The sequence below is a fragment of the Battus philenor genome, unplaced genomic scaffold (assembly GCF_028537555.1).
Source record: "Battus philenor isolate CCGP_79_NKW_IND1 unplaced genomic scaffold, ilBatPhil1.0.hap1 SCAF_8, whole genome shotgun sequence".
Taxonomy (NCBI): Eukaryota; Metazoa; Arthropoda; class Insecta; order Lepidoptera; family Papilionidae; genus Battus; species Battus philenor.
This window is the reverse complement of record NW_027181748.1, coordinates 10,686,282-10,698,716: the sequence shown is the minus strand read 5'-3', so window position 1 is coordinate 10,698,716 and position 12,435 is coordinate 10,686,282. Positions and strand designations below refer to the sequence as shown.

General features: G+C 31.3%; 2 protein-coding genes across 2 annotated transcripts; one reads left to right on the top strand and one right to left on the bottom strand.

The window, feature by feature from the left end:
• Positions 1-2,432: 2,432 nt before the first annotated feature.
• LOC137931493 (odorant receptor 13a-like) lies at positions 2,433-6,605 on the top strand. The gene is made up of 8 exons (XM_068774895.1): positions 2,433-2,584; positions 2,663-2,911; positions 3,837-4,105; positions 4,407-4,608; positions 4,787-4,886; positions 5,008-5,112; positions 5,485-5,646; positions 6,495-6,605. Exons 1-8 carry the CDS (start codon positions 2,433-2,435, stop codon positions 6,543-6,545), a joined length of 1,290 nt encoding a protein of 429 aa, XP_068630996.1. The 3' UTR covers positions 6,546-6,605.
• Positions 6,606-8,080: 1,475 nt separating this feature from the next.
• Positions 8,081-9,929, bottom strand: LOC137931896 (uncharacterized protein C15orf61). The gene is made up of 3 exons (XM_068775420.1): positions 9,619-9,929; positions 9,357-9,540; positions 8,081-8,249 (listed from the first exon to the last, which is right to left on the bottom strand). The coding sequence occupies exons 1-3, from the start codon at positions 9,766-9,768 to the stop codon at positions 8,122-8,124; spliced, it is 462 nt and encodes a 153-aa protein (XP_068631521.1). The 5' UTR covers positions 9,769-9,929; the 3' UTR covers positions 8,081-8,121.
• Between the last annotated feature and the right edge of the window lie 2,506 nt (positions 9,930-12,435).

Below are 12,435 nucleotides of genomic sequence, written 5' to 3'. Positions count from 1 at the left end.
TTCACAGATTAGCTGAATTTTTTGTTTTTAAATTTCACGTATTCTGTTCCTATCCGCATTTTAACATTGACAGCGTGAATGTTTTGCTATACGACTTCTTATGATCATTCTCGGACATTACACCATAGACTTCGATTAGCTTTTGGTGATGAAGATCCATCACATAAAACTTTGAAACGTGGTCGTACTAATCACAGCGATGGTCCGCGTGAGGGAAGTCATTCAACACCGCTCTCTGAAAATCAGAGTAGTTGCAAGAAGAACATCATCAAGAACACCGACGCCGACGCGGACTCCAACTCCACCTTCGAAGGAGAAAAGCAGCAGCAGCAACACAGCAATTCTCTCGCAGCGCGCCGAAGCGCCGGGAGGCGGCGACTAATATACAGTAGAAGGAAGGATTTTTTTATTAGCTCGCCCTGAGATAGACCAAGTTGTAAGAGCCCCACAAGGCTATCTATAATTTTTTTACATAATAATTTTTATTTTCTCGCTCCTCTTGTATCTTTCTCAATATTTTTCACTAGTTCTTATTTTTCCGTTGCTCTCCCGGGAACCCGTCGTAAGGGAAAGACGTCTTAGGCTAGGTGCACTCTGCGCCCTGCCACCTCAAACCCGCGGAATATGCTAATTTGGGCAGCAGAGAAAATCCGGTCTCAAAAGAGTATATTTAAAAAGACGACAATTAATTGTCGTGCTTACAGTCCCAACCTTGCACCATGTGACTTTTATTTATTTACAAAAATATAATAAATACTTCGTGGAAACCATATTTACAAAAGTTAAAAGAAGAAAAACTGTATGCAACAATGTTTCTCTAAAACAAGACAACATTATTAGCATAATACATTTGCATCGATTGCCAGCTTTGTTCACACTCATGGACAGGTCAATGCCATGGGTGACTCAATCTCGTTTTCTAGATGTCGTCCTGGATGACAAACTCAATTTCAGAGCGCACGTTGAAAGCGCGCAAAAGAAGGCGGCATTCGTACTTAGCAACTCCATCCATCCATTACTAAACAGAAGTGGTAAAATGTCACTTTCGAATAAAATGACGACTTATAAAGCTGTAATAAGACTCCTCCTCATATACGCAAACTCGTGTTTCGCGCATGCTAATCCTCAGGACATTCACAGACTCGAGGTAGTACAGAACAGGTTTTTATGACCCGCTTTGAGGACTTTCGTACCTGCTCTGTCATGGGTAGAAACTGACAATATTTAATCATTTTTTTACATAATAATTTTTATTTTCTCGCTCCTCTTGTATCTTTCTCAATATCTTTCACTAGTTCTTATTTTTCTGTAGCTCTCCCGGGAACCCTCGAGCTTCGCTAATTTAAAAGACGTCTTAGGCTAGGTGCACTCTGCGCCCTGCCACCTCAAACCCGCGGAATATGCTAATTTGGGCAGCAGAGAAAGTCCGGTCTCAAAAAAGAGTATATTTAAAAAGACGACAATTAATTGTCGTGCTTACAGTCCCAACCTTGCACCATGTGACTTTTATTTATTCACAAAAATATAATAAATACTTCGTGGAAACCATATTTAAACCATATTTTCAAGATGCCAAAGAAGTGGCTGCGTTCAAATACACCGTGGAAATAAACCTCAAAAAGGGCGCACTGGTTCCCACAATGGATTAACACTATCAATCATCAATGCATAAATTGTAAATAGGATGATTTAAAAAAAAAACAATTACTTCATAGATCGGTGCCTCTCTTCGTTCGTATTCGATACATTTTGGTATTTATAAAACTTTCACCGTTGTAAGAAATCGAATTCTTTTTAGGTGTGTGATATCTGTGGCTACATATAGACTGTAAGAATATCTCTACTAAAGATAAATGTTGCTCTTGCAGTAATACGGATTTTGTTAAAAAAATCCTCGATTTCTAGAGATATTACATAAAACCGAAATTCTAAACGCTGATTGCATCCATCCGCTTAAATTTATTCAACTATTATATTTCGTGCCTTATTACTAAATACCATTATAATAATTAAACTGCACAATAATTTTGTATCATTATATTTGTAACCGGAGATTATTTTTTTTTATTACCTTTAATGAGCGTAATTCGATATAGTTTAATACAATTCTTTTTTAACCATATGTTACACCAGCGATCATTGAGAATATATTACAAGTAATCATTGGCAATTATTTTAATAAGCAATAATTTTTTTATTCTTATTATTACTGCTTCAATTATCCCTCGTTACGTGCGGATATTCATATTCATGTCGGTCTTAACGTCATACTGTCACTGTATATTAAAACTGTCATACAAATCTAATAATTCAAATTAAAAAGAATATTGAATAAATGGAAAGACTATTCTTAGACCTCTAAATTTAACTTGCCTTACTTTACGTGTTGTATTGAGGTCCCAAAAACAAAAAAGCATCTAAAGTCTTTAACCATGTGGTCCCTGCAGTCTCTTATGGACTTCTTTAAAAGACGTGATTTTGATTTCGACAATCCCCATATGAATCTTCATATATTTCACCCACAATTAAGAATTTTGCTTGCTTCGAATGGTATATTTTTTAATAACATCGAATCAAAGCTCAGGTCAATTTTTATCGATTAATAAAACCTCGTAATTATTTTCTCATTAAAAACTTAACCTTTTAATCTATCCCTTCGCAGATTCGTATGGCCTTTTATATATAACTCCTTTAGTATTATGGCAATGGTACTCGAAATAATTTTTATTGAACATGGGATATCTGTAAAGGATTACTCGTTCGCAACGGAGTCGTTTTGTTACTTTATAATAATTACCTCCATACCTATCGTGAATATAAGCGTTTTGATGAACAAAAAAAAGCTCCTCAATCTTTTGGAGCACATGAACAGAGATTTCGTGTACATCTGCGGCTTGGACATGAAATATAAGTAAGTTAATGTTTTTCTACATTATTTCTACTTTTATGTCAAATCACTAATTTTACGTATAGTTTTTACATTTGTAATAAATTTCAATATGATGATAAAAATGTATTAACTTAATAATTACATGCATTATCTAGAAATGGCTGGAAGAAAAATTTATAATGCATTTTTAATGATTAATTAGTTGGTTCCATCTTTCTATTATTTTATTATTAATTTTTTTGTTTGTTATAAGGAGGCCGTCGACACATAAGTCATACAACACATAAGCCTTCTTCATACTAATTTTGGAATATTATCCTTATATTTATAAAATATTGCCAATGGATCTTATTTTTAAAAGTTGGTTTTGTGAAGTAGTATACTTATTTTTATATTCATTAATTCAATATTGTAAACGCTTGTGGATCTATTAGAAAAGAGGTGATCTAGTGGGGTACTAAAGCGGAGTTTAATACTGTCGCCAAATATTAGAACGCAATTATTGCTATACTCAAATAATAGTCCCATTGTACATTACTGCGGTAAAATAATAGTCTGCAAACATTACTGTGCTCAGTACTATTGTAAGAATTGCTGTGTCAAACGGTATTAATGAGGTACCGAAATATTTCGAAGTTACCAAGGAGGTTAGTACAGACGCCTGAGATTTTGTTTGTCAAAAGCGTAAATACCAACGCATTGCAATGGACAGGGATTTTACATTCTATTTAACAATGGCTGTTTCTTCTTGATGACATTAAAAGTGTTTATTCCTCATAAATAATCATATAACATCATGTTATAAAATAATTTTCTGCTGCTCGGTTTAATACTGTTAGAATACCGACATTGATGCGTAAAACATGTAAAAAAACCAACAAACAGTTATTATTTTCTCTAAATGTAGCAATAATTAAAAAAGAATTTACCTTACTCTCTTTTTCAGAAATCAATTTCTGCAAGGTCAGTTGTTGATTTGGCAATTATGCAATGTATGGTTCATATTTACATCGATCGTCGCAAGTCTATTCATTGTGACTTGCTTGCTGGCCCTCATTTACCAAAGTTTGTTTGGAAGACAAGACGAGAACACCATCCGTCCGCTCCCGTTTCCTGTATGGCTCCCGAACGATGACCCCTACAGGACTCCCATTTATGAAATATTTTTAATATTTGAGAGCATTATTGTTTATAATTTCATTCAGACCTTTTGCGGTGAGGCATAATATTAACATAATGGAGTGAACTTAATGTTTGTATAATTTAATTTAAAAGCACGTTGGTTTACATTTAATTTAAATAATCTTAATACATTACGCATCTCGTACTTTTGATCACATTCCCTTCATTTCAAAGAGACATTCAATAAAATGAAATCGCTTCCTGAAAAGATTGAAAAATGTATATTTCGATTTGCACGCCGATTTTTCAGTTTGAATATACTTCAATTCAACGTCTCTGATGTAAACTATTTGGACTAAACGTAAGAAAATAAAAGCATTTTTTTTGTTTTCAGTGTACGTATACGTTATGTTTCACACTTTGCTTCATTACTATTATCTGATGAGTATGACTATCCTGGACTTTGAAGTGATATTCGATGGACTCGACGAAACAGTTATACAGCTTTCTCGAAATAACATAAGACGTATCGCAGTTCAACACACGCTTAATCAAAGAATGAAGAGAATCGTTACTTGGCATATCTCTTTGTTTAGGTAAGCAAAAATAAAATATCACAAGTTACGTATGAAATCAAATAACCTTAAAAAAATTGCAGTAAGTAGTAAAAAATCAGACAAACAATCAAATCATGTAGCTGCATTTATTTTTTGTCAAACTAATATTTTATCATTCCTATTGATGAATCAAAGTAAACTTTACATTTTATTGCAGATCTGTAAAAAATATTTCATCTGTTTACGGTCCGCCGCTAGTTTTTCAAGTTTCGCTAAGTTCGGTTGCAATTTGTTTAATGGCTTACCAAATAGCCGAAGTAAGTAAAAGAAAACTCTATGATCGATGATATTTTAAAAAATTTAATGTATATGTTATAATTACGACACATTAAAATCAAATATTTCGGTTAAAAAAGAATTTGTTTTTAAATTTTACAGTATTTGGACCGTGGAAAAATTCATTTTCTCTTTATATTACTATTACTTGCTACTTGTATACAACTTTGGATACCATGCTTTTTGGGTACTTTATTAAGGAATCAGGTAAATGGTTTTTGAGAAAAATATTTACATTTATAGTCTCACATTATTAAATTAAAATTATAATACAACATGACAACAAAATGGAGGAAATGTGTAAGCAATTAGCGGTTTTACAATAGACAAACGAGACTGCCGTGGGCCTTTGAATGATACTCTTTTCTTTCCGCAATCGTTATGTGCACATGTGTTATTATGGCCACATCATTCTTCGAAACGTTAAAAAAAACATTGTTTTTTTTTTTTTTTAATTTTTTGCATATTTGTATAATTTAAATATGTATTAATGTAAAGTAGAATTCATACATGTAAAACTAATTTTTAAATGGAATACGATAAATAGATAGACAATTGATATTATAAAATGTTCTGTAGGCTTTTGCAGTAGGTGAGGCTTGTTGGAGCTGTGGATGGCATGAGAAACCTTTGGGGCGATTGTTAAGATCAGATATCATAATACTGATCTTAAGAGCGCAGCAGCCTGTCAACATTCAATTCACGGGTCTACCCAAATTGGAGTTGGAAACATTTTCTTCGGTAAATGGATTGTGTAATCTTCTCACGACAATTTAAATAAATAAAACACCAGGTCGACATTGTAAATAAACATTTATAATAAGATAACTATTTTACAAATAACACAAAGAGTTACGCGGCAATTATGATAAGGTAATGTTCGCGTTACGCTAGCCTGCGTCGAACTAGCAATCGAGTGCAGCCAGGTACGGGGACTGCAGTACTTTTCGGCCATAATGACACCGACATCTGTTCCTAATGTAGAACGTACCTACATTACTCCACATTTAGTAGACTAGGTAATAACATGCCTCCTACAGTTATCCTAGAAATTTATTCTAAAAACAAAGTGTTAAAACTTGTTGTTATATTGTAATTAATGTATGAAATATACTATACGTTGAATTTAACTGAGATGTAATTGAGATTTTTATGGTAGTTCCTTGATGGTTCGAGTAAAAAAATTCAAAGGTCCAGAATTAAAAATACAATTCACTGTTTCTGTTTTTACAGACCATTTTAATTTTTTAAATTTGATACTATACCATTAAAAATAAGTATTTTAAACAAAGACAATGTTACTCAGCAGCAATATGTTACTACATTGCTTTTTTAAGCTAATAAAGGTTCTTGCTTGCAGTACTTTTAAGGGTATAATTAAAGGATGACGTCCATAAAGACTAGGTTTATTCCTCATCACGATTATAATAAAACTAGATGTAGTCTTACACAAATGATTACGTCCTAAGATCGTAGTTATGATTTCAGTGCCTTGTGTGTTCACTTATCACCATATTTACATAATTCATAAAACCTAATAAAAACCGTTTTTCTACAATTATTTCAAAATTAGTAACATTTCATTTCAGATATTAAGCACTTCGTATTCTTATTTCAATATTTTGCGACAATATGAATAATGGATTACCGTTAAATATACACCGCAGCAATCTTTAGTAAAACAAAAACGCACTTGCGTATGTGACGTCGAATTTTAATCAGTTAGTTCCAAAAACACCTGATTTTTTGCTAAGTTCGTGTATAGTTCAATAAAATAATGAAAATTTATTATAAAAAGTATTTTTTATTTTCTAATAATTGTAACATTTATTACTAACAACAATGGGGTTTTAGAAGTAATAAATCTACTAAGGATACTTAATGATACCGAAATCATCACAAAGAATATTGATGTATCTCTTAAATCATTTATCTCACTAGATTTAAGGAAAACCTTTGTTTTTGTTCCCTACTTTTTCACTTCAGCAAATTAAGCCAAGCTGATGTTTGAGGTGCCTACAAAGAATATCTATATGTTCGCACTCAACGTGTTCGTCGAAAGTTGCTTTAGAAGTGAAGATAAGTCATCCTATGTGGTGATTCGCAAGGCACTGTGCTCAGTCCTGCCTTTTAACCCTTTGCAGTCGAGCGGCGCCGATTCGGTTTCTGGCCGATTTGAAGTCTCAACTCGAGCGGCGCCGATACAGGGCTCGGCTGATTAGCACTGCTACGACGCTATGGCCTTTTATAATTCGATCTTATTATTTATCATGTGCCATAACTTTCTCCGAAATACTTTCATTCACTTCAATTAAGTGTAGAATTCGGTTGAAACAGTCTTCACAGCAACCCTAGCAATCGGAAGTATTTGAGCCCTAAAAATATGAAGGAAGATCGCATTAGCTCGAGTTCGAACGAATTTGATTTTAGCGCTTTAGACAACGTGCTTACATTGATTTCACCGCTCTAGTGCAAAGGGTTCTATTTATGCCAACGAATTGTGTAACTCTTTTTTTAAGTTGTGATAACATGAGATGAAATATTTGCCCACGACAATACTTGTACGGAAGCGAAAACCTTTGCGGAAGGTTGCTTTCGAGAAAGGTCATGGACAAGGTTCGAGAAGTAGAAAGAATCCCTTTCTATATTGTAAACATTATTACTTTATTAAACTGTAACGTAATAAATAACGTAAATAAAATCGGCGATGGGGAAGTATCGGCGCTCCGTTCCAACAGTCCGCCGTCAACGCTCGCAGCGACGGCGCTCGTGATTTTTTTTTCTTTGACCCCCTCCTCCCTCCGCGTCGCGCTTTCCTAAGGTGTGGTACAACGGTTTCAACACCATTACACATTTCTTGTTTTGCACACACATGCGCACACACGCAACCTCATGCTCGCGGACACGTTCATAGTCACGTTAATTTAAAAACATTTTTTTATTTTTCATTAGGTGTTTTACTTTTAATAACTTTTTTATATATATTCATGTACATTTTATAGCTATGTTCATATATAGATGTGGGCGTTGTTAATATATCATCATTATTATAATCTGTACATAATACTGCTAGCCACATAAATAGACAACAAAGAGATCTTATAACTTGTTAGTGTTAAGTTTTGAAAAAAGAACAACAAGAAATGAGAATTAATTTTAATTACATTATTCAAGTTTCAAATATACTACTATCTTATATACATGTCGTTTATTACATCAATGGTGTGAACCTTTATGTTCTGGAAGCAAGAAATATATTGTGACAGGCCCTTTACTAGTGTGAACCACCTCAGAATGTCTTATTAACATTTTAGCTGCAATGCCATAGAGAAGACAAGGAACACCTAAAAAATATTTAGCCTTAAAGATAAATTACAATAGGGTTCTTATTAATACATATATAATTTGTAATACTGATGAAATGGAATCAAGCATATGGGCTTTATGCTTTACTTTATTAAACATTACATCAAGTCTCATCTGAATTACATTAGGTTACTTTCATTGGTTAATTTTTTTAAGTTGCCCAACAGCAATGCATTGTAGGTGTGATTTCAGTTTCTTCACTGGATATTATCGTATTATTTACATTTTGTTACCACCTGCGCCATTTATTATCTACACGGTTTATAGAAAAAATCGGTTTTATTCATTGAGCTGTGAAATACTCTATTTTATTTTTTTCAATCATAAAGTGAAAACTTTATGATGGTATATTCAAATTTAAAAAAAACATTGTCTATAAAAGTTAGCTGAAATATATATGAATTTAAAATAATTCTATACAGTTTTTTTTATGAAAATGGTTTCTTCATCAGTTGCAAATAAAAATATTGAGATATTTTTATATTTCATACAAAATGATCCAATGTTGCATGGTTGTGGAAACCAGCATGTTGTGACAAAACAAGACATAAGATATTACTTGTTAACACATAAGTTGACAGAGGAACAGTGGGATAGAATGGAATTAAGACCTGCAAATTTGTATACATACCCTGGAAAAATTATAAATCACTTAAGGACAAAAATAATAACTGCTAAATATTTCAGTAAACAATGGTAGCCCAGCAGTAAAGAGTGAGACATGAAATTATAGGTTGTGGGTTTGATTTCCAGAATAGTTTATAAATATATATATATATATATATATATATATAGTTCACAGTATATGCATCATTGTGATTGCACTGCTCACAAGTTTCCACAGAATCATCTATGTACCATAATACCACACTGAGAATGCCAATGCCACATGTGGCGATTATTGTATATTTCCCCATAAATATACAATAATTACCACATATATTTATAAGACAAGGCATAGGCCTTGCGGAGGGCGTCTGTGGGCTAAACGAAGAATTTTTATACTGGTTATGTAGAAAATTTAATGATATGATTGCTGTATCACTTTATATGAAATGAACAAACTTGTAAAAAGCATATTTTACCAAAATTTGCAATTTTAATGATCCTCATAAAGCTGTCAGAAGATTTTAAGTCCTCTGCTTCTTTTCGAGAACAATGGTACTTTATATATGGAAAACATCCTGTTCGTAAAATCTGATAGTTAGATTTACCAACTTTCCAATTAAAATTAGACATGCCAAATTGGTCATCTTTTACACTACTATACTGAAAAGAAATTATATTTTACTGTCATAAATACTGTAATAAATCTGATTACACATATTTTTTTCTTTACGTTAATACCTTCACAAAATAAGACGTCCACGGCGGTTCTTTACAATGGGTGAGATAGGCGGTAAGAACTTCAGACGCAGTAGGCTTCGAAGACAAATGTGCAATTGATATTATATTTCTTTTAGGTATGTTAGATAGTATTACAGTCCCCAAAAACATTGTTAAAATTCTAAATTATCTCTTTTCAGTTAATATCATTTGTCAAATACTACATATTCTTATAGTTAAAGCTAACAATATGACTGCTAACATACGCACTTGCTATAATTTTAGACACTATAAAACTTGGCTACTATTACATTAACGCAAATAATATTTATATTCTCATAGAGTTCAAATTAGCAAAATCATAATCAACATAACCTAAAAATGTCTATTATCAATCAATTGTCAAAAATTTCATTTGAAAAATGCCTTGACATAAGGCCAAGGGCCATATAAAGCAGTTATGTTTAAGAAAGATATCATAAAAATCTATTTTACAATTAATTATTAATTCATTTTGTACTAATATTACATTAATAACTTTTAAAAAGTAATTTGTTTAACAAAAATAATGTATGACTGTCAATACATTAAAATGAAGAGAAAAAATATATTAGATGCTCATGTTAGCTTGAGAAAGGGACTATTTTTGGAGTAAAAAAATGACGTGTATCATAACAAATCAATCATTTTTTGAGATATCGGTGATACAAATGGACTTGAAATATGCCCATTAATACTGTAGTTTATTATCTACCTGTAAATATCGAATTTTAGTTATTTTAATGATCTATTTATTTTAGTCGTTTAAAATAAGGTACAAAAACATGTTGGAACAATATTTCCACGTTCCACACAAACGTTTGTTCTTTTTCGATATAATTTGTAATTATGACAATAACCCGTAGGCAGTATTTTTTTACGTTAATAATTGTTAACCCTTGATATAAAATGCAATTTGCGTAAAATAAACGTTACTATTTTAAATACTTAAAGTTAGAAATTCGGTGAACTAAAAACTAGCCTCTAAAAATTTTTAACTGGCTGGTTTACGTATTAATCAAATTCACAAGAGGATAATGAGCGCTTTACGAATTATCATACAATTAATATATCATATTTATTACAGATCTCAAAATACGGGTCTAACTTTTTCACGTAAAACACGTAATATTATTAAAGTAAGGTTAAATGATCAGAAATTACGTTACTCATCATATGTCTCTACAAATATGTACATAATGAAATAAGATCCACATTTAATTTTAAACACAGAGTAGTTAGAGATTTCGTGGCCTTTAGATATTGGACTACCATCGTGTACTGCCATTAATAACACACGTGTAATCTTAAAAGTCCAGAAGATTATAGTTGCAAATAAAGTTTATTTTTAATAGCTATAATAGCAAAGATTATTAGTAACGAATGTTACATGATTTAGGTTATAATGACACCTACAGTATGCAGTTGTACACTTTTGGCTTTACCATCCCAAAAGGTTAATAGCAACTGTGTCATATTGGTACAAATTTAATTAACACCTTACAAGTTTCCTGTATTTGTTGAAATTTGCGCAATATAGAAAATTATTATTTTTGTTTCTTACTTCTGATAAAGGTTTCCGTATAGTGTGGATAATTAAGTAGCTTATTTTATTTATTGTATTGTAAGTTTTCGAATCACGTTTTTTTACTCGTTTCTAACAAATTTTATCTTATAACACCCGGCATTATTTTAATTCTAAAAATTCAAATGTTTATTTTTTTTCTCAAAACTAATTAATTAATGCTTTGGGGTTATTAACGAATATTATTATAAAATATTAAACTTTTAATGCTTGCAAATGTGCATCATTTTTGGCTATTGCCATTCGGCTTTTCATATTCACATGAAATGAACTTTATAATGAAAAGAAAAACCACTTTAAAAACGTATCATTTTATTATTTCTTACTCTATGTGTACTTTTAACATAAAATTACAATTGGAAACCATCAAGGTAGTAGTCATTTCAATCAAGAAAAAAACTTAAGATATGACTTAATTATTAAATCTAAATGTAATTGATTATTCAATAAATAATAATTATTTAACTAAACTGAAGACCGTAAAAAGCTTGTCGCAAATTAAATAATTATTAATATTTATGGAGAAAATGTTTATGTTTTTGTTTATAAAGTCTGTTCTATTTAACAAGAGGTTATACATAAAATTTTGAACAATGTTGTTATTAGTTAACATATGAGATCATGTTCATGATTTTATAAATCAGTGTTTCACTAACACTTCATGTGGGTTAAACTCTTATCAAGTCCATTGACCACTGTCCGAACTACCCGCATTAACAATCAAATTGCCCCACATTGGGAAACACTGTTATACCACCTAGTCATCGATAAAGTCTATACAATAAAAAAGATAATTTTACGCAAACATTCTATATCATATCCACTAATATGGTAAACAAATAATATACTTTAATTCTTAAAGTACATGTGTAAATACAAATTTTTTGATTCTTTCATTATCACCCAACAAATTTTAATGTTTTAGTTCATAAATCTTCTACATATACTTGGAAAATTTAATTGAAGGTAAACGATTTTACTTTATAGCTAATGTAATATACAATTTTACATTGTACCAAATTAAAAATTGAAATAAAAATACATTATATGATCTCATTTGTATATAAAGTCAGTAAATGCATGCAAATATTTCAACAGATAATTATAGTGATATTGTAAATATAAATACCCATATTATTGTACTATTATAGTACCAAATCATTGTAGAAATTTTAAATTAATTAAAACATCAAATAAACAAAAACGTAAACTTG

Coding starts and splice junctions, on each gene's coding strand:
- LOC137931493 (XM_068774895.1), top strand. CDS start 2,433: ATGTGGTCCCTGCAGTCTCTTATGGACTTCTTTAAAAGACGTGATTTT. Junction 2,912..3,836: donor GGCTTGGACATGAAATATAA/GTAAGTTAATGT, acceptor TCTCTTTTTCAG/AAATCAATTTCTGCAAGGTC. Junction 4,887..5,007: donor TGGCTTACCAAATAGCCGAA/GTAAGTAAAAGA, acceptor TAAATTTTACAG/TATTTGGACCGTGGAAAAAT.
- LOC137931896 (XM_068775420.1), bottom strand. CDS start 9,768: ATGTTTTTGGGGACTGTAATACTATCTAACATACCTAAAAGAAATATA. Junction 9,541..9,618: donor GGACGTCTTATTTTGTGAAG/GTATTAACGTAA, acceptor ATTTCTTTTCAG/TATAGTAGTGTAAAAGATGA. Junction 8,250..9,356: donor CATTAAAATTGCAAATTTTG/GTAAAATATGCT, acceptor AATATTTTTTAG/GTGTTCCTTGTCTTCTCTAT.